Raw genomic sequence first — 27,008 nt, 5'->3', positions numbered from 1 at the left:
GGAAGGCTGAGGCAGAAGGATCGCCGGAGCCCAGCAGGTTGAGGCTGCAGTGGCCGGGAGCAGCCACTGCACTCCAGCCTGGGCGACAGAGTGAGACTCCGACTCAAAAAAAAAAAAAAAGAAAGCAAATGTTAAATGGATAGCATTGTTCTCTTCTGGCTGAAATAAGATTCATCTAGATCTAGAATGACAGACTACCATGTTTTTAAAGATAATAAAAATGGAGATAACCCCCCCCCATTTTTATATTATCATTGGTTTTAGAAACAGAAAGTAGAGTGAAAGTGCTGGGTTTCTATGCTGGCTTCTGTTACCAATTGTGTGACATGAGGCAAGTTATTCATGCCTGTTGCTCTCAGAATCTGCCCTGTGGAATGCCCCCTGCACTTCACAGTACTTTCAGGAGACCCATGGCGGATGCTCACACAGCACCCGGCACACAGTCAGTGCTTGGTGAATGATGAGGAGATTGGTCAGAGTCATGGCATCCGCCCATCCCCTCAGGGCTCAATCAGCCTTCTGGCCTTTCTACATGTGGTGTTTGTTTTAGGCACTTAACACAGGATTTCAAGTCACTGCTCAGATCACCTGCTCTCTTTCAAATACAGGCACACATGTGTCTGTGGGTTCTCTTTTTAAAGTAATTTTTGTTGTCCTTATGAGAGAGTGATAAGTCACAAAAATTGAACTCAACATGGAAAAGCAATTCCATTCTTGTTTATCATTTAGATCCTGAGCCTGTATCAGGAAAAGGGCTGCTGTGAGCAGAAATCATAATGGTCTGAACACTGAGACTTCGTTAGAAATTGAAACAGAAGCAAAATGATTTTTCTTAAGTTATTTTTGACCCAAACGATGACTTGTATTTCTGATACAATTCATAATATCTCTCCCGTTAAACTCCAGGCTTATATACTTCAACTATCTTGATATTTCCAACTAGGAGTTTAAAAGCGTCCTCAAATTTAATGTCTAAGACAGAATTCTGGATTTGAGCTCTCCATCACCCCAAAACCCAAACTCCACATGACCACTAAAATGTCCTTTTAAAGTAAATTAGATCACTCTGTTACCTTGTTTAATACTGTCCAGTGGCTTCACATGCACTAAGACTATAGTTCTACCATGCTTGTCACTTTGCATAGGCGTTTTTGTTCTTGGAAACCTGGTCCTGCCACAGGGCCTTTGCATTCACTATTCCCTCTGCTCACAATGTGCTCGCCTCTGGATTTTCATACCTGGCTCCTTCTCAACACTAAGATCTCAGTTCAAGTCCCACTCCTTCAGAAAGACATGCCTGACCTGTCCAATCTAAAGTGGCCCCATTGCCTAGCTCTCGCACCATGCTCACATTGCCCTGTATTATTTTCTCCATGGCCTTTTACATGATTTGAAATAACCTTATTTATTTGACTATTTTCTAATTCTCTCTACTGCATGAGAGCAGAGAATGTGGTTGTTTTGTTTACAACTATATTCACAGTGCAGAGTTGCTTACTACAGATTTGTAAATTCATGAATGGTACCTGTTTGATTTTCTTCATTTGAAGAAATTTTTTTCAACATGTTTATATTACATATTTTTTCCTCTTAAAAATATTTTCACATACATAATAATTTCTGTTCATTCCTTTGACCTGGTACTAGGCAACCTCTTTGACTTATTGATAAAGTCATTCATTATAGGTTCACATCATTCTTAACCTTGGGCAACTTTTCTTCTATTATATCCTTAAAGAATGCTTATGTTATATTTGTTCTGGAGCTTTCTTTAAAAACATTGACTAGAGCTGTGTGCTGATTCTTTGAAAACGTTTTTAAATATCGCAGCTCATGTGTTACCTTGTCATAGAGCCCAACCCTGAAATGACTGTACCCTAAAGTGCCCAACACCTTCTGCCCCAACGCTTGTTTATTGGTATTTTCCACATAAGACATGCAAGTTACTTAAAATGGTAACTGTAATATGGCAAGTGCACTTTTAAAATGTTACTTATTAATATTTCCTTGTTTATAGTCAGTCTTCCCCATATGAATTTAAGATATATAGAAGAAGAGACTTTTGTTCTTGTCTGCAGTATTACCAGAATCTAGGAAAATGTACCCACATAGAATGGGTTAAGCAAATAAAAGAATCAATATGAAACAAATGCAATCATAGAATGAATGACAAGAGTGTATACAAAGCTTGCACCTTTTTGTTTCAATTAAATTGTTTTTCTCATCTATTACTGTGGCATGTTAATACAATATGCAAAATCTGTACACTATTAAAATACTGATGTAGTAACTTATAATCAAGCAGTTAAGGAGCTGCAAAGCTCACTTTAAAAACAAGCATTGTTTTTATGTACATGATACTTCAACTTTTGTCAATATTAATTTGGGACATGAAGGATAAGCTGTGGAAACAAACTTAATAACTTGATTTTGATGCAGTTACTTCTGGAATGAAGCCTCTTGGGAACAACAAACTATAATTCCTAGTTGAAAGGGTGTCAATTTTTAACAGAATACTAGTATGATAGCTTAACAACAGAATTTCAGAGATAGCTTAATTCTGCTCGAGCTCAAGTCTCTTCTACACATCAATAAACGATTTTATTCACCAACAGTTATTTCACATTGTACTGTATATCAGATAAGAAGGGGTGAAAGTCCTGGGGGTGCTAAGGAAACATTTGTTTATTTAATGTGAACCAAATTAGGGAGGCAAATTTCTAACTAAATTATTTTTTAAGATGTCACAAGAAAATATAATCCTGATGCTAAAAAGCAATACTTAGTGAAAGTAAGCTAACTAGACAGTGACTGTTGTTGATTTGGTTCAAACCAAAATGTCAAAAAAAGCTTTGCCTGTACAAGGCTTCCTTTAGTTGAAGTAAAATCACCATCATCATCACTCAGAGAATACACCTTCTTTCTAGGAAAACTTTTCTTTGCTTAAGATTATTTTAAAAACCAGACTTTGGCCAAAAAGGAAGAGATTACTAATGTATCAACACACCGTGGATATCTGACATGATGCTTGAAACACTTTCTTGCTTCTAGATAATTCCATATTAATTATATACCTTTCTATGTTCTTAGCAAAATAGCTCTTATGACTTCACTTCTCATTAAGTGGAAGACTAAGCATTAATGTAGTCTTTTATTAAAAGAAAAAAGGGCAATCTATACTGAGAAATCTATTACTAATTTTACAGGTCACATATTTGAGAAGTTGTATATTGATTAAAATGTTTATTTAAAGTTAATCATAAAATATAGGAAAGGAATGGAGCTCATTTACTGTCATTCACTGTGTATCACTTTCAAAATCTTGTGTCCAGAAAATGTTTAAATTGTGTAGAATAGAAATAGAGCAGAGGACAATAATTTAAAAACCTATCTTTGACAGCTGAGTATTAAAATAAAACTTGTTGACACTTATCAGCTAATATCTACAGAGAGAAAGAAAGAGAGAAAGAGACGACATTGCTAATGCAATCAGCTCATTTACTTTACAAAATGAATGTTCTTAATTGGAGATAATAATTTCATAACTTACCTCTGCATACTTTAACTTCAATGTTTTATGCATTTCTCGAAAGCGACTGTAACGCCTGAATACAGTCCACGTCTCATCTAGGACAGTAATCTATTAACCAGAAAGTCAAAATGAATCAGCATTAATTAGAAGAAAAGTGACTAAAATTTTTAAAAAATTAAATTAACAGAAAGTGATGAGCATGTATAATTTCTCTAGAACTGAAAATATTATTAATCTAGCTGCATAAATTAGGCTTATAAATAATAATTGTATCCTACTGAAAAATGCAGCTTTCGCTCCAAATCTTGTTAGAAGCAGCATGTGCCTATGTAAAGTGAGGGGCAGATGGTCACCTCTTAATCGGTTATAAAAAGTATCCCTTAAGCCTCCACTTGGGTTGTAGAAAGGAAATCCACAGGACGACGTTTTTGATATAGTGATGCACCCAAACAAAATTTCAGGTGTAGGTCACCAGATGGCACCACAGTGGACAGGAGGAGGAGGAAAAAACAAAACAAAAATAAAACAAAACAGAGAATAGAAATCAGAGGAGGGAGAATGAGGCGGGAGGGAAGAAAGGGGGGAGAAGGAGAAAATAATGCTACTGCGTCTCAGTAACTGTCAGTATAAAAATAATTGATATAGTTTTGCTTCTTTTCATAGGGAGAAATCTCAATCTATCTTTAATGGGATGACTGGGGAAGAAATTCTGTCATACATCAGCTTATATGAATGTTACAGTGACAAGAGGCTGGTAGACATCACAGTCAATACAATCACACCCAGAACACTAGCTGATGAGTCTCCAATTCCTATCTCCACATCCCACCTTTTTTCTGAGCTCTGGACCCACATCTGGGGCTTGGATGATATCTTTCTTTGAATGAACTTGGAGACATCTTTTTTTGGATGTCACCCAGGAACTTCCAATTTGGCTTGCCTAAAACCATACGCAACATATTCCCTCCAGTCTCAACTCCAGAGCTCCCCATCTAAAGCATCCCACCACCACCTAACAAGAAATGCCAGTCAGAGGGGCTGAAGTCATTCCCGACTTCCCTTCTCTTTGTCTCCTGCATTCCAACAAGTGTGGGTCTTGCTCCTTTCACATTTCGGGAGTTTCATCCTACCATTCTTTGTCATCAGAGTCATCTGACTACCCTAGGCCATTAGGTCTCAGGTGGACTCTATGAGGGTCTCTCCCAATGGTCTACGCCCACATCTGTCCTCTCCAATCCCTTCCCAGCAGATATCTCCCTGGCAGGTGTCTCCTTTCCTACTGTGCTCCCTGGAGGCACACACTCTCCCACCTCAGGGCCTCTGCATGGGCTGCACCCCTGCATGGGAATCTTATCCTGCACATTAGAGAAATGACCTTCTCAAGTGCAGTAACTCAGCTTGATTCTCCCATTCGCACATCACAGGGCCATCAGCAGGATGGTGGAAGCGATAGTGAAAAGAAGACCCTCAGGGACAGCTTTATAAGAAATGAGTCTTGAGACCCAGACATTCTCTGGTTCACTCATTTCCCAAAATGACAACTGAGATAATTTGGGGGTACATGAGGATGTGCATTCTTAAATTTTCATCATTCTCATTCTATATTCATTTTTTACAAGAACTTTCTAATTGAGGCAGACTTCTTATGTGTGTTCTTAAAAATATTTCCATAGGAAAACAAGGTGAGTATATTTACAGAAAATCAATAAGGGAACAATGGTGCATGTATTCTATAGCTGCGATAAGTTTTGTAAGGCTGGCATGCAAGTCATTGGAGCCTGTGAAACACTGCTCCTAGCCACTAAGCTGGTGGGCATTCCTCTCTGGTTCTCTCAGCCTCAACACACCTCATGGAGGCATTGTGAGCAAGGCCAGCATAGCCAGGGAGGATGTGGGGGCATCTCAGGGCCACAGCACAGCAATACACAGCCTCAATAGGACACAAACCAGGTGTCAAAGAGAGACCTGGAACGGGGGCAGGCCCTTCATTGTTCCTATGTGATGCAACACTGCCTGCCATCCAGAAAAGCCCAGAAAGTTCATGGAACCATATGGTGGCCTGGGAGCAGAAAGACTCAAGATGCCTCACAGGCAAGACTGCTATTTTGGAACTCTGGATTCCACAGAAAGTCACCTCAAGAAGCTTAGGCGTTTTCCACATCCCTCAGGCCCCAAAGTTCTCCCCCTTATTGAAACCCTTCTACTGCACCCCTTGGCCTCATGATCAACATCAGTACAGCCCCTCTTTATCCTCAACCTCTTCCAGAAATATCCTCTTCATCTTTGCTCTAACTGGAAGCTTGCTCTCCCAAGGAACAACCTCCCGCAGTCTTTTCAAGCAGGGACTATCTCTTCCCCACACTCTCCATTCCACTGTGCTGGGAGCAGGGGTAGATATTCCTGTTCTTCATTCTAACTTCCAAACCACTCTTGCTCTCTCCTTTCTAAAATCCCTCCTCTGCGAAGAGTCCTTCAGACCCTGCTGCTCTCCCCATCCTTTTTGCCAGCAGCTACTCACCCTGGTCACGTCGCCAATTCCTTGAAGGTTAAGGTCTGTTCACTGCCATCTGCTCCAGCCCTGTGGGTCTGCTCATGGTCCTTGGCAATTTTGTTAACCACACAGATGATCCTCCAGCACCTGGCCTTCTAGCATCCCTTCACCTCTGCTCTGGCTTCTTCACTCAACTTGAAAATCTTGGGAAATCATCATAAGCACACCACCTCGAATCTCTTTGTCCCACTCTTAAAAAATTTCATGGACGAAAATAAACCACAACCCTTGTTCATCTGTCTGCTTCCTCCCTGCCTGCACCTGCCCAGCAGACTGTGGCTGAGAAGGAACACGCCACCAAGCAGATGGACCTCATTTTAAAGTCACAATCACCACTGTCAAGTCTGCCTCTGACGACAACCACCAGTCACACCACATTTCCCAATTCCACGCAATCTTCCATTCTCTTAGAAAATGACTGACTCCTCTTTCTTCTCAAGCCTTCATCATCTCTTTCCTGTTCTCACTCTCAGCTGATAACCCTAAGTCCTATTTTACTGAGAAAACAGAAGCAACCAAAAGAACATTTCCATCAGCACCTTCACCATCACCATCTGTCCTGTCCCTCATCTTTACTCCTGTTACCAGGCTTGAGACATATCAATGCTCTTGGCTAAGGTCAACACTTCCAAAACACTGAATTCCAAACGCTTTGACTTCTGAAAGGCAAAATTAACAATTTTCTCTTCTCTTTCCTGCACCAACACCTGCATCCCTCTCTGTTACATTATCCCCATGAGCATTTGAACAAACCATTACTTATCTCAAACTCCTATTTTGATCCCTTTCCTTACAGATACCACTCCATTTCTGTCCTTTTATTAAAACACAGAAACAAAGAATGGAGTACCACATGTTCTCTCTCACATAAGTGGACCCTGAACATTTATCATAATACTAAAAGAAAGGGATTGGGAGTAGTGGGAAACTGCCGGAGGAGGGGGCACAACATCAATAAGAGTCTCTGATCTCAAACTAGGTAAAGTGCAGACCAAAGGGAGGCCCAAACTTTACCTGTACAATGATCACTTGTATACCTAATCCTGAATTGTATCCCAAATCTTTAAAAAAAAAAAAAAAAAAAAAAAAGAAAGAAAAGAAAAAAAGAAATGTCATCAAAAAACAAACAAACAAAAACTACTGGAAAAAGTTTACTGTTGATGTTATCAATTTCTCCACTCCACCCTAACTACTTTTACCTGTACTCTTACCAAGGTTATCAGTGACCTCCATATTGCTAAATCCACCCGTTCATGGTTGGTCTTGATTATACTTGATTTATGGGAAGAATCTGATATAACTACTTGATAGCGTTCTCCTCCTTCAAACATCTTTTTATTTGGCTTCCAGGTTACTTCATTCTCTTTTTCATTTTATTTACTGGGATTTCTGATCATCTCTCTGACCTCTACATGTCAAAATGCCCCAGAGTTTAACTCTCTAACGTGTTTGATTTCTCACCTGCACTCACTTCATTGGTGAGCTCATCCCACCTCACAGCTTGCATTTACATGCTGCTGATGGCCTGGGTACTCATCTCTCTCCTTTGAATGCAGACTCATATATCCTATTGCCTACTTGACATGTCTGCCTCCTTGGATATCTAGTATGCATCTCACACTTCACAGGGCTACACTTACCAAAATTAATCTCATGTAAACCCTCTCCCTTCCCCCATCTCAGTAAATGACATTCTTCACACTTGTTCAATCCAAAAACTTTGGCATGCATCATCCTTGATGCTTCTCTTTCTCTTTCACACCTCATGCCTAATTAGTTAGCAAATCCTTTCTGTTAAACCTTAAAAACAGAATGAGAATGTGACCACTTCTGTCTGTTCCCACTGTTGACATCTTGGCCCAACACATCTTGTCTGTATTATTTCAACAGCCTCCCAGTTGTTCTCTTTGCTTACATTCTTGGCTCTTTTCCCACCTTTCCCTCATTCTTTTCTCAACACAGGAGCCAAAGTGATCTTGTTAAAAATTAAGTCTGGGTGATGGGTACACTTAAAGCCCAGACTATACATCACAATACGATGCATTCATGTAACCAAAACCACTTGTATCCCTAAAACTATTGAAATAAGAAAATAATAATAATAAAAGGAAGAGAGACGTCAGCTAGCATGCTCAGCCCTCTTGCCAGATCCCTGTGCCACCTCTAGACTCTGCGGAGTCCCCACCAGCAAGAAGACACTCACCAGGTGTGACCCCTTTGTCCTTCAACTTCTCAGCTTCCATAATTGGAATTAATAAGATTCTTTTTTTGTAAATTAGAAAAAAAATAAGTCAGATGGCGCCATTGCTTTACTTGAATGGAACATCCTCTCAAGGTGTCCCATATTACTCAGAGCACAAGTTCAAGTTCTTTCACTGACCTATAAGGATCTCCACAATCTCTTTCTTCCCTGACTTCTTCTACCAACCACTTTTATCCTTGCTTGATCTGTTCTTTTTTTAAAAATTTTCATTTTAAAGATGTGGGGTACAATTCAGGGTTAGGTATACAAATGGTTATTGTACAGGTAAAGTTTGGGCCTCACTTTGGTATTATCTAGAATACACCAAACATGCTACAAAGAAAGTATGACCTCAGGGACTTGGTATGTACTTTGTCCTCTTTCTGGAATGCTCTTTTGCCAAGTTTTCACATGACTAGTTCCCTCACTTCCTTCAAGTCTTTACTCAAAAGTCACTTTCTTAGGGATGCTTTCCTTGGATATACTGTCTAAAATTGTATCTCTTTTTTCCCATCCAATTCTGCTTACTCCTCTTACCTAATTTATTTATCTACTTAGTACTTCGGATTACCTAATATGGTCTAGACCAATTAATCTATTCTGTTCCTTGTCTCTCTTCCCCACTAGAATGTAATCTCTAAGACAGCAGGATTTTGCTATTGGTCACTGCACCTTAGACAAAAACATAACACATCACAGGCATTCTGAATGAAGTGCTGGAAGAGGGAGCTCCAAGATGGACTTGTCTTAAATATACTCTGCTTCTTGTGATAATGAATCAACAATGCTTTTTTCCTCTCTCTAGGCAGAAAATACCTTTAAAAGACCTTGGACAAAATTAGGATAAGGTAGCCTAGATGCCTAGCTTGTGAGGCTTTAGCCCCACACGTTTCTTCCTTTTAGCTGCTTTTCACAGCTAATTAACATTGAACCATTTTTGAAATCTGATTAGTGAAATGGTACTTTAAGCTGACCTCACAATGTTGGGTATCACTCTTCTTTCCCACAGTGGTCTCAGGATATATATTGTATATCAGAATACATACTGTGTATAAGGAACATATTGTATTGTATATAAAGAATAACAATAAATGTACTGCATATAGGAATAACAATACAATTACACATAATATACTGTATATAAGGAATAATAAATGTATTGTATATAAGGATTAACAATACATATAATATAATATACAGTATATAAGGATTAATAATAAATATAGTGTATTGTTAAGTATAGTGTATTGTATTGAAAATAAGGAGCAACAATTTCTCTAGCAAACTGCATATACCAAACACTGGGGAGGACATGAGGCCATTAAGGGATTTTTCTGGACAGCAGATATCACGGGCATTTGGGTACAAGATGACAAGACAGGAAGAAAAAGATAAACTCTTTTCCTAAGAGTACATCCCCAAAAACATCCAATATAACTCCTCTGCCTTCTGAATAATGATTATTTTATGGTTCTTGGAAATGGCAACTTGAAGTGAAACAATGTATAACAAACTAATTTTTTTTTTCATCAACACTGTAGGAAAACAATGTTGGATGGAATGACATTATTCAAGGAGTTGCTGAGCATCCTTTTGCTTAAAGTCAGTTTCCAAGAATCTATCAATGACAATAAGACTTTCTAGATTCCTTTGAATTGGGCTTTAAAGGTATCAGGGAATCTTTGTCTGTGTGTCACCCTGGGGACTCCAGGAGTCCCAGCATTTATGAAAAGGGGAGGGACTCTGGAACCATTAACACGGTGTATATAATAAGGTCTCAAGAGTGTTGAACAATGAAGATCACCACTGGCATATTCCAGGTGGTGACTTATTTTTTGCCTCACATCTTTTTTTTGCCTCACATCTTACTGGTATTTAATAAGCTCACAGATGAACCTTGATGACTTCTGTCTTCAACATGTCAGTTAACTGTCTGAACTAGTGCTTAGTGGCATCAGTTTCACTTGGAGACTTGTTAGAAATGCACATTCTGAGGCCTCCCCAACAGTGACTAAATCAGAAACTGGGGCTGGGCCCAGCAATCTGTGTTTCAAAACTCTCCAGGAGACTGGAACATAGGCTGAAGTCTGAGCAGCCCTGCAGGAAACCGCTGGTCGTGTTGCTGTTCTACAATCAGATGTTGTCCCACTAACCTCCCTGGGCCAAAACCCTTGGCTCAGAGTTCTGGACCTTTTCCAAACTAACCTCATGCTACACAGAAACCCTAGCTCCCAGTAAACTAAAAATCTCACACTCTAGACAACCTGACAATACAGAAACATGGCGTATTTGCAGGTCTTTTGAAGATCTTATAAAAGGCCTCTTCAACCACACCCCCCCTTTCTGCAATGAAGGGCTCATACCCAACCTCCAGGGTGGCATCCAGACTATAGTTCCCCCCTGGACAGCAACTCTCCTCCTCCTCCTTTCTCCCTGGGAGAATCACTCATTCCCTCCTCTCCATGATTCCTTAGCATTTAGTTCATGTCATGATCAGAGAACGCATCACAGGATATTAATCATGTAATTAATGCTGTGCTCACTAATGAATATAACGAATATTAATTATATGTCTCCCTACCATACAACATTTTAAGCCTTCTAAGAGAACAAGCCATCTGCCTTTTGTAGTAGTCGGGGAGGAGGTGGGTGAGCTCTCCTTGTGGAGATAAGCAATTATTGAGCTCCTACTGTGTGCCTGGGACAATATTAGATGCTGGTAGTTTTCTGAGAGCTGTACTTAAGATTCTTTTGCTTTTCCAAAACAGTAAGAGCTCAGGCTTGGCCCAACTTGTTCAAAATGGAGAACAAGGCCTGCTGGAATCTTGGCTGCAGCTATCCAGTTCTGGTGATTTCACTGAGGTTCATCTGAATCAAAGATTATTTAAATTAGTCACAATAGTATGACTTTTTAGAACTGCACTGAGAATATAGGAGTTTAACTCTCCAGGAGTTTATAGTGAGCAATGAGAGATTTCCAAATTCTTTACCCTTGAGATTTTCACCTGGATTCAGGGATTAGAGAGACTTAAGCTTCCCACTTAAGACATTTAAATCTCCTCTTTTCTATCAATGTATAAACAAGACAAGGACTATGATGGTGGAGAATGAAGATCATCTGTAATCATCTCAGAAGTGGTGGGCAAGGCCACCACACGTGTGATCATGCTACAGGAAAATGGTCAAATCCCTTCCCACCTATGGAAAGACATCGAACGTAGAGCTGTGGATCTGTTCAGGGAAAGTCTGGGAAAAAAAATACACAGAAAGGCAAAATGTACATTAAAGCCCTATTCTACCCCAAGTTAAAATCAGGCATGGAACGGGGTGCTGACGCAGAGGGGATGGACAGAAGATCAGTACAATGAATAAATCAGACCAATGCTCTCAATTACTTTCTTTAATGCTGAGAATGCAAGGCATCATTACTGTCTATCTTTGAGGGGCAAATTCATTACTTCTCTCTCTCTGAATGGTATTGCTGATACAAATCCATCTTTCCTGGGCTATAAAATGATCAAGTACAACCTAAACACCATAAACATGTCCTCAAGATGGACTGCATTTACTTATAAACAATTCTCAATTGAGTGCTTTCCACAAATTTATGTTATATGCATATTTTGCTGGTTTAAGGATTGTCAATTTTAAGATCTGACATAGGTATATATTTGGTTGTGTATATCTATCTGTGTAAGGGGAAGAATCAACAGGTTTTCATCTAAAGGAGAATATTCCAACTGGTCTTCACTGAAACAGGTACTTGAAGTGTTCTCTTCAATAACATTTATTTTTTAAACAACATTTGGAGGATCTATTTCAAGTACATATTAAAAAGTCCCTGTAGGCTAGGTGTGGTGGCTCATGCCTATAATCCCAGCACTTTGGGAGGCAGAAGCGAGAGAACTGCCTGAGCTCAGGGGCTCAAGACCAGCCTGGGCAACTTGGCAAAACTTCAGTCTCTAAAATAAATCAAAAAATTAGGTGGGCGTGGTGGCGTGTGCCTGTGGCTCCAGCTACTTGGAAGGCTGAGGCAGAAGGATCGTCTGAGACCAGCAGGTAGAAGGCTGCGGTGGCCGTGAGCGTGCTACTGTACTCCAGCCTGGGTGACAGAGTGAGACTCCTACTCAAAAAAATAATAATAAAATAAAAATAAAATTTTAAAAGTCCTTGTAATTAGGAACAGTTTACAGGAAATGGTCTAATACTAACCTCATACATACTAGAAAATGTTTTGTCTAAGTTTCACAAAATAAAGTCTTGGGCAATGACATAACTATGAACACGTCTGAAGAAGCATGAGATACGTTCAAAATGCTTGTATCTGTATAGTAACAAGCATTCATGCATCAGGTGGAATTAAAATCTCCTCACACGCTATAGAAAATGAAAACTAATACATATTCTCCAAGCTGGTGGCCCCAAAGATGACCCATGGGGTGTGGAAAGAAGCAACTGGAATTTCTATCTCTATTTTTATCTTATTCTCACTCCTTCTGAAAATGTTACAACAAATAAGTACAGTTAGTACATATTATGCTTTCTAAATGAATAAAAATCAAATACTGGGTATGTCTGCTCAGTAACGGCTCCACCAATGGGCATACGTGATTAAAATCATCTCAGCACTGCTACTTTGATTGTAACTGTGGAAGATGATGCAGGAAGGTGCTACTGTGTCCAAGATGGCAGAATTCAACTCATTAACCAACTCTCTTCAATGTCTTATGCTGCAACATCATTTGGACATGTTTGAGAAAACATGAACTATGTTCCAAATGTATGACTCTGTATAGTAACAAGCATTAGTGCATTGGATTTCATTACAATCTCTCAGACAATTGTTGCACAAATGGAACTGTGCTGGAGGTGATAAAAAGCCCCCACCCCATTAATCACAGAGACACCCCAGAGAGATCACAGGCTGTCTTCTAATTACACCTCGTTCTGATCCAACTCTGCTATCCCCAAATCATTCGGATGACAGACAGCACCAGAGAGCTTTGTGATTTCTGGTAGGCATCCGCACCCTATGGGAGCTGAATCTGACAGGCGTCCTCACTGTCACTTCTTCCTGGTCTCCTATCTCACCTCTTCTCTCTTGACCCCTCACTCATAGGCAGAACTCAGTACTGCTTCCTGCCACTGTAGGGCCAGCACCTCAAAGTCTCTGGCTCCCTAGACCTTCTGGTGGGACCCATCAGAATAATCCCCCAACTCAGGCAGCTGTGGTATCAGCTTCCTCTCCTCTGTGCTGCCCAGCACTGCCGAAGGCCCCCAGAAAGACAGAATGTATTTGCATGACAGCTTTACTATTTTAGCTCAGCAGAGTCCCTCCTACTTAGAAATCCTTCCAAATTACATCCTCTGTGATGAGTATTTCAAAATGTTCTAGATTTCCAATCTTCACAGACAATGATTTTAGTTTCTTGAGATGATTAGGGTCACCCAAGATCAACTCTCCATTCCCAAATGATGCTGTTGCTACAGTCATTCCCCTCCCATCAAGCCTCTTGGTCTTCACTTCATTGTCCTTCTTCCCTTCTACCTGAAAGGCAGATCTTTCCCTGGGGCTGGCCTCATGCTGTACTACTTCCTATGACCAATGCATCACCTGTCCTTTGCTGCCCTCAGGCCTCTGTCTTCAGAGATCCCTTGGCCTGGAATACCTCCTCTCTAATCCCCACTCATGAAATCCACCATCATTTTCAGCGAGCAGAAATGTAAGTCCATCTTGATGTCTTCCTGAATACCCCTCTAGGAGGCTATTTGTTCCATGCTGCTTTGTTTTTCTGTACATTCCTCTTCCCACATTGGTTGTCCCTTGAATATGTGAACTATCACATAAAGATGAACTTATTCATCTTTCCTGTGCCTCAGTATCCTAAAGCTTCTGGTATGGTCTTTTTATTTTTTTTAAAAATGATATTACGGTCACCAAATAAATATTTGTTAAAAAATAAAAGAATAAATAATGGAGAGTGTAGAGCTTAGAGCATCTTTTTCAGTAAATGCTTTCTGGTTACATTTTCTAATTCCTTTTCTAGCCCGAACTATGGGCAGTAGAATCACCTGCATTTTTATCCTTTTCTGACTTATCTGTAGCTGTTTAACATTTTTAGAAAGTAGCATTAGGGGAGATAAAGAAGAGGGCAAAGTGTAAAGCAAGGAAAGAGAAAATGTCATTTACTAAACTCCTCTTAGAGAGAACATTGATTTAGAAGAAATACTGTGATAAACAGTTTTGGGGCAGGCAGGTGTGAGGCTCCTGAAAGCACATCAAGAAACAAAAGGGCATCTCTAACTGCCTTTGAAGGCGAGTGCTGTTAACCCAAGAGTCTCCTTTCTGCATGTCATGGGCCTCTAGGTGGGCAGTGGGGATAAACGCCTAGCAAGTGGGCAGGAACTGAACTCCTCAGCTTGGTGGGGGGGGGGTGGAAGCCGTTGAACTCCCAGGAATATCCTGAAGGAGGGAGGAAAGGCTGGTGCCTTGAGAACACAATTGTCTTATAGGGTGCGCTATGTTATCTGCTCTGAGATGTGTAACGTACCCCCTTCTCTGGCTCCCTTAGGGAAACTTCAGAGACATTTACATGCCTGTACTTGTGGAGAACCCAAATGAGAAATCTGCAGCCAGGTGGGCACCAAGAAAAGTCTGTGTCAGCAGCCATCCAGAGCCACTGGAGGTGAGGGAAAGGCTGCTACCTGGACCCTGTCCACAACTGTGTGAAGCAGTCCTAGACCAAGCAGGTCTCCTCTCCCCAGTTCTTGACCAGTTGTAGAAATTCTGCCTCAAAGGCACCGAGGCAAAAAGCTGGGCTCAGTGGGAGAAGCCCAGTCCTCCAAACAGTGCACTGTGCAAGGCAAGGTCAGATGCCAAGTCTACGTCTGCCCTTCTGCTGGTTACATGAATGGGAGGCATACAGAGCCTGGAGAATGAGAATTCCTGAAAGCAGAAGAGCCATGTGAATGTAAGACCCTACAGCCACATCATCCCGGAACATCACAGACTCCTTTCTGCGCATGCACACCACCGACAAGTATGGAGCGGGCCTCAGAGCCCAGGGCTTGTAAGCCTGGAGTGAATCTGGTGCACCACGACGAAAAGGACCAATGACTGACTCCTGAGCTACCCTCACACTCTAGGCAACTGTGGAGTGGTGCTCAATCAAACAGAGATTTCGAGCTGGCCCCAATCCAGCCTTCCGCAATAACCAGAAAAAATGACTTCCTCATGCTTCAATTTCACTATCTTCAAAGTAGAGGGTAATATGCCTACTTTAGTATACTTACCTCAGAGGGTAGTCTGAAGGTAAATTAGATAGAATGTTTGAAGGCCTGAGAGTCTGGAAATGGAGGCCTTTCGAATCCAGGATCAGTACTGATGAAGTGCTTCTCCCTCCCCCAATACCTCTGTGAAGCTGGTGAGGAATGGGGGGAATTATTCTACCTTACAATTACGGGAAATTGCGAGAATGACAGCCTAAGCAATTTCCTTTAAATTACCCAGATATTCAGAGGCGAAGCAAGGAATGTAAACTCTCTACCAGTCATCCCGAGAGGATGAAATAATAAAAAGTTCTGGATTAAACTCTGACTTAGAGTCTGATGTTAGTCCCGTCACTCATTAACTGCATAGCTTTGCCTGAATTACTCAATTGCTTCAGGTCTCGATTTCTTCATCTGTAAAATGCATTCATGATTCCTAACCTGAAGATGAACTGAAAAAAAGTGATGAGATGAGGCACAGGACTAGGACACTCACTTTTGGCTTTGTGACCACGCTCCTTAAGAAGGCCTTCTGTTACCCACCACTGAAAGGTGAGGGTATCTGAGTAGCAATGCCAAAAATGGAGATCAAATTATTTTGTGATTTATTGTACAACAAATTTTATTCCAGGAAGAGATGCAAATCTCCCCAAATTATGAAATCAAGGAAGGAGAAACACTAATATAGTCGTACAGGAGAAAAACAGCCATTTGGGTGAAATGAAAATTCTAGATACGGCCATAAGATGATGACTGCTTTTCTTCTGTGCCCCTGACTCACGCTCATTTCTTCCTGACCACTTCTCAGATATGCCACATTTACTTTGTGAAGATAAACCTGACTGTCCAAGTGAAGACAATATAAAAGATCAATTGGTTTGTGTGAAAATCAAGGAAGGAATAAACAATGTCTTTGATTTTCAGTGGGAGACAAAGTTCTCAAAGAGTTGGGAGGGGTGCTTACATAAATAAAAATCTTAGGGAAAAATGTGATTCTTCACGTCCTAATATGATTTCTTTCACTTGCTATTTATGTGTTAAAATAGCACATAATCTGAAGATTCGAATCCGGATGGACCACAGCATATGCAACATTCCCTTTGTCTCAGCTGTGCTAACACACATGCAGAGAGATAATCCATCAAGTGACTAATAAGCACAGATTCAGACGCCAACACACTACTCTTTCTGAACATTCATATTCTATCAAGTTGGGAGTAAGTATTTCCAGAAGACGTATGTGTGCACAGTTTAATAGACTGGAATGGTTCTTATTTCTGTTCTGCCAAATAAAGAGAAATTTCTCTGACTGTACATGTGATTGCTTCAACTCCCAAACTGCAAATTTCCTGGGCATTTTTTCTTCATGCTTCCTGGCAGGTCTATCTACCATCAAATTCTTTGGGTTTGTCAAAGCCTTAACAATAGCCCCAATTCACAAAGGACCCGTGACTTGGTCAGAATTCAAGATAAAAAGTTAAAACACATACACAAATAACAGATTTTGAAAACAGGTGTGGATTTGAAAATGACCTTTTATGTCAAGGTCACACTAAATTATGGCTTCAACTTCTAACCATGTAGAAAGCAGTACTGTTTGGAAGGTATATTAAAGTGAGTAAGAGAACAAGTATAGCTCAGTGGCCTTTGACCTGACATGGATACTTGGCACCTGGACCTACTTATGGCCTTGGCAAGTTATTCATAATTTCCTGATTCATGAAATATGAATAGTACTCCCATTTTGATAAAATGTGATTTGTGGAAATGTCTAGCAACATGCCTGGGCTAAAGAAGGTGCATGCTAGATGTCTGTTCCCTTCCTTGAAGGGGGCTGAAAACCCAGTTGCCTGCAGCAATCAGTTAGGAATGAAGTTCAGGGAAAGCCCCAGGAAGGAATGGAAAGAGAGAGCATCATGTGAGTCGACCCTGCTATTGAGAACACCCACTTGTGCAATTGAAAATGGGTGTGACTATGAAGTGTAAATACAGTTGTTAAGTGAGCTAGGAGCTTATGAGACACAGACAAGTCTCACAGGATATGTCAGGACACATCCAGGACAGTAGGCAGGCAGCCTGGGGGACACAACCAAATTTGTAAGATGTGCTAAATACCAGCCATAGGGTGAGAACCGATAAGACAAGCCGACAGACTCAGTTAAAAACATGATGGAAAAGACAAGAATGTTACTTAGGGATGGAAAAGGGAAGGAAGCGTTATGTCATATCCCCCTCTGGGATAACAGCTATGTCCCCCCTGAACTGACCACCTGTGGTGAACACCTGCCCGGTCCCATTTCAGCACCACATGTGCTCTATGGAGAAGTGGAGGTCAAAACTAGGGTTGCCCATGGCAGACCACTGGCCAGGTGTGTGGTGTGTGCTCCCTCTCATGGTACAAGCATGTGCTGGTTCCAGGCACCCTCCATCTGCTGTGGCCCCTGCTCAAAACTCCTCTCTAGTCCTCAAAAACACATCATCATCAAGAAAGGTTGGACCACAGAGAGAGAGACAGGCCAGGTGAACAAGGTGTGAGCAGGAATCAAATAGAGCACTCTGTCTACCTGTCTCCCACTCTCAGGGTACCACCTATGCCCCCTCCCCTGCATCTGTGTGTGTGTGTTTGAACTGATCTGATGAACTGTGTGAACAGAGACTAAGGTCTGTGAGCCTTTCTATAGGGTGCAGTTGGACTCTGAGTATCCCTGGAGGCTGCCATGTCCTCAAGGTGACTTTCTCCTTGACAAGGAGTCCAGGGATCTGTGACACAGTGGAGAGGAGGTGCTGTTTGCCTGGCCAGTGCTACCTCACAGAAGCCACAGCCCTGGCTCTTGCTTTTAATAACTTATCGTAGGAACTTGGCAAAGCTGGATTTTTATGTCAGGTCTCCCAAGTTTTAAATGCTGACAATTTATGTGTAATGTTAAAAATTTGTTCAGGCCAAAAAACCTCATCTTCCAGCACCGGTTTGTACCTGTTCCTCAAGGTCGTCAGTGCCTGGGCCTGCGGGTCCTGCCATGGGGTCCTCCAGGTATAAAAGCAAGATTCTGACTTGAACTGCTGCCTTTGAGTTTTGGAGTTTACCGTGCCTCACTTCAGGGTCTTTTTGGTTTAGGGAAGATGTGGCCGATTGGAGGCCTCTCGGCCCAAAGTGTCCAAGGTCAAACTAACAACTAGAAGGGAAAGCTCCCACATCTAAATTCATGGTACGGAAGAGCACGCTGGCCACTGACTGGTTACTGGGGTACTGAGTAGTATTCACAGGTGTTCTACAAATTCGCCCTGGAACACTTCCTGATGTTATACATCCTTGCCATCCTTCACTACTCATGTTTTTTCTGCTTCTCCCCTTCTCAGAGGGGTCACCGACCAGGAGTTAGAGTAGGATAAGACAAGAAGACTGCTACTATGGCACCTATTCAAAACCAGATGATTAAGGTCAGAAAGGGTTTTGTCTTGGACTGAGCGTGCAAGGTAAGGTGTGTGTAGGCCTGCATCTCTTTGGTCTGCAAGGGGACCAAAGTGATACTGCTCAGAAAGGCTGATGTCCTGCAGCCATGAGAAACAAAGGCACCTGGGCGTGTAGCTGGGATGCTGGGGTTCCTGAGAAGAGACATAAGGGGACATGTGCTTCCATGGCAGGGGGCTGGAGAGTATGGGACAACATCCAGAAGGGGCAGAGGGCACAGAGCCTACCTCTCAGAGAAGGTGAGACAGGACAAAACAAATCCAATCAATCCATGGGTAGTGAAGACAGCCCAGAGCCAGGGTGCATGTGCTGGTATGTTAGAGGACAGTGCTGAAGAGGTGAGAGGGGAGGTGGGAAGGGAGGCAGAAGGGGAAGCAGGGAAAGGGCCATGGGAGGGGTCAGCATTCTTGGACTAAAACACAGTCAGGAAGCTCATTGTGCCCACACTATCCTAGCATGACTAAGAGTCACCAGCCTCATTGTATAGATGAACAAAGGGCAGGGAGGCTCATTATTGATGGACTCCATCAGTGTAGATGGAGCACAGGGAGGTGTAGGGGGCATTTTACAAAGGGCACAGGATCACTTAGTCATCCTCGAAGCTTAGACAGCCTGTGTCTGACAGCCTTGTGACCAGTCAGGCTGGCATGCATCCGAGGCTCAGTAATCTGCTGGGTGCCCATGATAGCTAGCACAGGGTGGGCCTGGGAGCCTGCTGCATGGGAGGCTGAGAGCCCAGGAGGCAGACGCCCACAGGGAAGACCAGCAACAGACACAACAACTGGAAAACCTGACTGAGGGCAACATGACTGTGAGCTGTGACCTTGGCTATGGAGTAACCAGAGACGGGATGGAGAGTGTGAGGACACTACTGCAAGTGACCACTCCAAAAAGGAGACAGAAGACAATCTCTTGTACAGAATACTTCCAGTTTTTACAGGAATAGAAACTCTCAGTAAAGAAAATATATAAAAATACACCCATATTGGCTTATTTCTTTATACCACCATGTTGATAAGCAAAATGCATAGAATTTCAAGCAATGCTGCAAATGCCAGTTCATTTTTATGACGTAAGAGTGTGACAGCCTCTGCCAGACCTAATCACAGATTTTCCAGGCCTGTGTTTTATACCATGCAAAATGTAACTTAATTAAATGGGCCTGGTGAGGTGGTTCACACCTGTAATCCCAGCAGTTTGGGAGGCTGAAGCAGGAGCATCACCTGAGCCCAGGAGTTTGTGACAAGCTTGGGCAACACAACGAGATTTTGTCTACAAAATGTATACTTTTAAAATTTTTAATTTTAAAGATGTGGGGTACAATTCAGAGTTAGGTATACAAATGTCCAGTATGCAAGTCCCCTTGTTGATGAGGTGTGTTCCCCCCACCCCAACTTCCCTGGCAGATTCCCAGAATTAACCAGGTGTGCACTACTTATGGTCCCTACTCGGGAGGCTGAAACAAAAGGATCACCTGAGCCCACGATGTCAAGGCTGCAGTGAGCCATGATCATGCTACAGTACTCTAGCCTGGACAACAAAGTGATACCCCTGACTCAAAAAAGTAAAATAAAATAATTAAAATTAAATGTTGCCCACCAAGTTCCCGGCTAATGGAAAATGGCATGCACGATGCAGTGTGACTGATGTCATGCACCAGTGAGTGGCCGAGATGCGTGTAAAGTAGTCTTAGGATGACTGCTGTGGGCCAGCGGGTGGCAGGACCTATGGCAGCAGCAGTTGAGTGCAAGCTTGCTTTTTCTGCTGATAGGCAGGTGACTGCAGCCTGTTCAGCCCAGAACACATTCTTCTCTGAGAGAAACCTGATGTACCCCTCAGCTTCCCCGCCCACCTCTGTCTTTGCTACCAATCGGCAGGACATGTACCTCTTATGCATCTGTGGACACGGTTCCAGGAGGATGTGCTATGAGGACCCCTGGAAGGTACGGCTTCAAGGGTAACAGGATCCAGGGGTTCCCAGGCATGTGTACTTCTGGAATCAGTAAAATAAGGGGGAAGGGGCAGTCACATGGAAATGGAAATTTTCTGCATCATCAGGTAAGAACATTAAGACACCAACAAGAGATAAATTAATAGTCAAACTGTGGTATTATCCACACAATGGGATGCTCTTCAGCATTAAAAGAAACAAATTACTGATATACTTAACTACATACATAAATCTCCAAAACACCATGTTAAATAAAAGCAGCTAGACACAGGAGATAAACGCCACGTGATGCCACATCTGTGACATGTTAGAATAGACGTGACTTGTCTGTTGTTGCAGAGGGCCCAGACGTGGGCATGGCTGCAAAAGGGCAGGAGAAACTGCTGGTGTGACTGCAAAGTTCTCAGTCTCAACTGCAGGCTAGTTGCATAGGAACACACACATATCACACTCATCAAACCACACTTAAAATGTGTGCCCTTCACTGTATGTAAATTGCACCTCAACATGGTTGATTTAAAAAATTAAATGAGCCCAAACAACCAAAACCTATCTACCATTTCACAGGTATTTCATAAAAGAATATTGTTTTTAATCCCCACAAATAAAGCAGGCATGAAAGATGATCTTTTTAAATTAAGTACGTTTCAGTTTAATAGAAAGCTCTATCACTCTCATTTTAAAAAGCAGTGATGGAAACCTCCTCAGGTCCCATCAGGGATCAGAAGATGAGTATTTGGGAATCCCAATTGTCCTTCTCCCTTCCCCTAAATGGCATGTCCTGTTCTGCCCTGGACCATTCCCTTCACAGGCTCCCGAGTATTTCAATCAGCAATGAACAAACCGAACTGGAGCTGCCAAATTGGGAAGAAAAATGAAAACAGCCAGGAAGAAGGAATGCTCTCAATAACTAATAAGTCCTACTTAACAAGGGTGGGGAGATGAGGGTCGGAAGCAGAGGGGATCAGAAGGGCGAGGGGAAGCTGTGGGAAGAACCCCGGGCAGTCACACTCCTACATGCCAGTTCCTTCCCAGACTTTCTGGGGCCTGTCAACACAGCCAGTGAAGACCCACCAGGTAGGCCCTTACGTGTTCACACAAATCAGCTGGGCCCCTGATTAAGCTGGCAGTGATACCAACAAGCTGTATGGTAAACAGGGGTGTTACATCAGGGGGGCATCAAGACCCAGCCCTGCTGGTCACAGAGGGCACAGCACCTCACTGTGTGCACTCAGGACCCCAGAAGACCTTTTATGACCATCACAGTGGATGACGAAAACCAAAAATTGATTTTTTAAAAAGAGATGCAGCAAAGATTTTTCTAAACTATAAACACAATAATATAAACTATCATATTTTCATATATACACACACATTAGCATCAGGTTTTTCCATTTTAAAAAGTCTAAAACTAAAGAGAATAGTCTTTTAAAAGTAATACTTTTTACCTTAGTCTTCTTAAAATCATTGGTTCATTAGGAGAATAATTTAGTGGTAGCTAAAATATTATCATAAGTGTGACTATTCTAGAAAACGGGATATGCATGAACTATCCAAATGATAGATGGAAAAGGTTGGCAAATTTAATTTTAAATTAGAAACTATTGGGCTAGGCTGTTTTGTTTGCTTTCTTAGGGGAGGGATGACATTCCCATCATGTTTGTTTCTAGTACTAGTCCTAGTACCTCTGTGACGGGGCACCCATATAGGTGTGGAGGTCCTTGGCATCCCTACCTGTGAAGGCGTGAGGAGACCTTAGACGGAGAACTAGAACCTTCACACTAATGCTAGCACATTCCCGGTGCTAATGATGACAGCACCTCGGATAAGCAGAAACAGGAAGCAGAACAGTGACATGCTCCCAGAGCTGTTTTTGATAAACACAAAGAAAGCAGAGCCCTTTGGATCTGTATTTCATGTATTTTGAAGTGGAAGCCTAGGTTCCAGAAAGCCTCATCTGATTTTCTATATTTGGTATCTCTAACTTGCTTTGAGAGCATCCTTACAACTTTGGTCATATCTGCACACCATGTGGACTATTATTTGCTTGTAATTTTTATTTAAATCAATGCATTTTTTTAAAAAAGTATCTTCTTTATCCAAGTTCAACACATGAAATTGATTTAATAACTGTATTTCATTAATACATTTATCTGTTAAAGAAAAAGAAATCCATGCACCAATGAAAATCATTGCATGTCCTTCACTGCTGTGAGTTCTATGCATTGGAGAATTCTCATTCTGAGCTCACAGAAGCCAGTCTCTACTGCCTAACTCAAAACCCTATAGACATAATGCAAACACAGCTTCAGAAATTATTTTTATATTTATGTATATAAAATTACATATATGTACACATACACATACAACTAGAATAGTTGAAAACAAGTGAAAAAAAAATTAACCAGGAATTAGGTATTGGGTCAGGGGCAGTAGGAAGTAACAGATCAAGGATGTAGAGTGACATTTAAATAAGAAACCACAGAATCGAATCAATAAAGAACAATGGCAACAAAACATAGATATCATGCTTTCTCAACAAAACCTCAAATATATAAACTAATGCCCAGGTTTATTTTTCTTTTTAAACAAAAACTAAGCATATGAATATAAAAATCTAAAAACCTTATTACCTGGAAAAGAAATGATTTACATTATATTCTCAGACTGAAAGAACATGTATACCTGGAGGGAGGGATCCCCAAGCACCCAAGGGCTCCCCTGAGTTGCATCAGGGGTCGGCTGGTGGGGAAGCTGGCTCCAGGCTCCTCCTTCCCACCTCGCTCCCTCCCTTCCTTCATAGCAGCTTCAGGCTTCTCTGCCTTTCACTGTGTCCTTCTGCATAAGATAGTCTTTGAATAAAGGGCCTTCTTGGATAAGACAAAATTTGGAGAATGCTGGTCTTATCCAATTCCCTCATTTTTACCAATGAGGAAACTGATGCCCAGAACTTAAGGCCACTCAGCAAACTGCAGCAGAGTCAGAGCCTACAGAGCTCAGCATCCAGATTCCCAGTCTGGTGTTACCTGAACAAAACCCCCTCCAAGAACACCCTTATGCATACATATACTGGTGACCCTAGTGGACTTCATTATATCAATACCTTCACTAAGCTATGAGAACAAGAAGTATGATTTATTTTTAATTCCTTGAGGAGGAGATGGTGGCCAGCAACATTTAGTACAATGTTTTGAGTCAATTAAAAAAATCAGAAAGAAGACGAAGTCATCATTTTGGAAAGCATGATGTAAGGAATCAGGTACATTTCTTCCTAAAAAGCTATATAAATCAGGGCAACTCCTCTGGGTCCCCTCCCACTCTGGGAGCTTTTTTGTCCTATCAATAAATCCTACTTTATCAAAAAAAAAAAAAACCCCAAAAAACCAAGTTATATAAATCAAATAATATCTGAAACAGATTAGGAAAGCTTCCTAATTAATAAAAGAAAGACAACACAAAAACAGCAGTAGTGATAACAGCAAGAGCTGTAATTTACTGTTTATAACATACCAGCCATGGGAAGTAGCACTATACATGCATTGATATCCCTATGACCTAAATATTATTAATCTCATTTGTATAGAAATGAAAACTGAGCCTTCGCCTATACATAGGGCAACCAACTGTACTATTTTGCTCACGACTATGGGTTACCTAGGGTGTGAAGCTTTAAGGGCGGAAAGTAGGAAAGTCCCAGGCAACCCAGGTGGTCACCCTACCTGTGGGGTAGATGACAGGAAATCTACATCTGTCTGACTCACCAACCACCACTGCTATGAGGCAACTTTCATTCATGTGTTACAGACTAGAGTTTCACAGACTGGTTTAAAGAAGGGCATGACCAATGTCTTTAAATACAAAATATCCACAAGTAGCTTCATCTTCTCTTGCAAAAAAAGACAGAGAAAGCCCTGTACAGCCTCCAGTCTCCATTTCTCCAAAGAGTAAAGCAGGGACACTTACCTTGACCTCAAACTCGAAGTGCGCATCCTTCCCTTGCCCACAGAGGACGTAGCGTGGAATACTAATTTTAATCGGGTCCTTCAGATCATCCGGATTTGCACCCAAAGAGCGAGAAACCATCCGCTATCAAAGGCACATCAGATAGGGAGAACAAAAAGAAACCAAAATCACTCCACTGCAAATGCCCTGCTTGGGTAGGAGGGAGAAAATGTATTTCAAGTTGAGAAAAGAACATCAAACCAGTAGAGTTTACTTAGAAAAATGATGGTTTTCTTAGAAGGAAATGCTGAGCCTCTCTCCTAACAAAAGATCATTTCTTCAGGTCCACCATTCCAAGAGGGTAGGGCAAAAGCTTACAAAATGTTGTTTGGCTTTGAAGTTCCTTCCAATTTATAAGAACAAATGAGAACAGGAACAGATTATACATCCTAACAAAAAATTCAATATAAATTAGATTCCTTTCTGAAAAGTCTTGACCATCTGACAAACTTTTTCTTCACAGACTATCAGATGGCTTGTACCTAAAGCAGCAAAAGCTGGAGATTTTAGTCAAATTTACTTCATTTTTAACTTTTAGGCATTTTTATAAGCCAACGTAGTGTGGAAATCTCTTCTGACTACAATTAAACAAATCCCAGGTATTTTTTTTTTAGGCTCCATTTGATTAATAATCAACTTGGCTCTGAAAAATATTTATGGTCTGGGCAGCGGGAAGACAGAGAGGTCTGAGGAAGAGGCATTATGAAAAATATAAATCTTGAACATGAGTCCTTGAGTGCGAGCAAGAGGAAATCTCTGAAAAATTCTTATTATTTGTACTAACTTGAGGCTTTAGAAAACAAAAGAAAATGTTTTTGAGGTAGTAGCAATAACATAAGCAGAAACATAAATACAGTTAGCATTTTTGAATGCTTACTATTTGCCAAGAACTACATTAAAGAGTTGACACGCATTGGCTTGTGTAATTCTCACAATCCTGCCATAAAGTATTAACCACTGTTAACCTGATTTATCAGATGATAGGCCCAAGACTGAGGACTGAGGCCACTTGACGGAGGTGAGGGGCAGAGTCAGGATTTGAACTCAGGCTGAGTTAGAGCCCACTTTTGTCTACAACACTACAGTATACTACACTGCTATCATGAAATTTTAAACAATTTAAAACTGAGATAAATTGAGCTATGAACACTTCAAACATACACAGATTTTAAGAAGCTGGAAACTCTGTTGAATATGTGAGAAACCCACTTATGTGACTACAGAGAAGGAAGTAGAGACTAGCTCCCTCATCCCATGAAAGGCCCAGCACAGCTGCTGTGTGAGGGATGAAATCTCAAGGGCACAGGGGCATGGGATCTGGCTCGGATGGCTGCCTTCAATCTGATGGTGTGAACATGTTGGCATGATATGAAGTTACCAGAGCCTGCTAGAGCACTTTAATATTTTCCCATGCGGCTGGTCACCCAAAACAAGAACAATTAATTTTTTATCACAATGGTCTGCCTATTTAGCTGTCCCTGATGTCAAACACCATTAAGAAATTCTTCTTTAAAAGGAGATTTCTCACTATGTGCATTGCTAAAGACTTTTTAACTCACTGACCATCCACTTTCAAAATATTTCAAATGCTGATAATTCCTGAAACATGAAATATGTTTTTCTATTTAAAGGTGAAAAGACAGATCAATAAATTAGTGGTCTTATTAATAAGAACACATTCAGGGTTAAGAAATGTCTTTGACTACAAATGCCATGGTTTAGTTTTGTTCTGCTACCTAAGTCCTGATCTCTTCTATGTTATGCTTAGTAACTATACTTGGAGGAACCAAAAACAAATTTGGAATTATCTTTTGAAGGGCTGGCTCCTTGTAGCACAGGCTTCCCCTGATAGGTAAGTGCTCTAGGAACCCACTGGCATCAGTGTACCAGCTAGCACTGTTGTGAGAGGCTGCATTCAGTTTAAGTGAATTTTTTTTTTGTAGAATCTTTCAACACGTTTGCCCATTTCTTGATGGGTGATTTATAATCATA

The 27,008-nt window shown here is 41.3% G+C and overlaps 1 protein-coding gene across 3 annotated transcripts in view; it reads right to left on the bottom strand.

Annotated features, from left to right (window-relative positions):
• Nucleotides 1–27,008, bottom strand: part of KIF16B (kinesin family member 16B) — a 292,796-nt gene that overhangs the window by 63,777 nt on the left and 202,011 nt on the right. For all 3 annotated transcript variants that reach the window (XM_008055925.1, XM_008055926.1, XM_021711308.1), the window contains 2 exons: nt 24,978–25,100; nt 3,551–3,640 (listed from right to left, as the gene is read on the bottom strand). In XM_008055925.1, coding sequence (XP_008054116.1) covers nt 3,551–3,640; nt 24,978–25,100 — 213 coding nt within the window. The remainder of the gene's footprint in view (nt 1–3,550; nt 3,641–24,977; nt 25,101–27,008) is intronic.

The sequence above is a fragment of the Carlito syrichta genome, unplaced genomic scaffold (genome assembly GCF_000164805.1).
Source record: "Carlito syrichta isolate Samal-C Ts95f unplaced genomic scaffold, Tarsius_syrichta-2.0.1 Scaffold302032, whole genome shotgun sequence".
NCBI lineage: Eukaryota > Metazoa > Chordata > Mammalia > Primates > Tarsiidae > Carlito > Carlito syrichta.
This window is presented reverse-complemented; position numbering and strand designations above follow the sequence as displayed.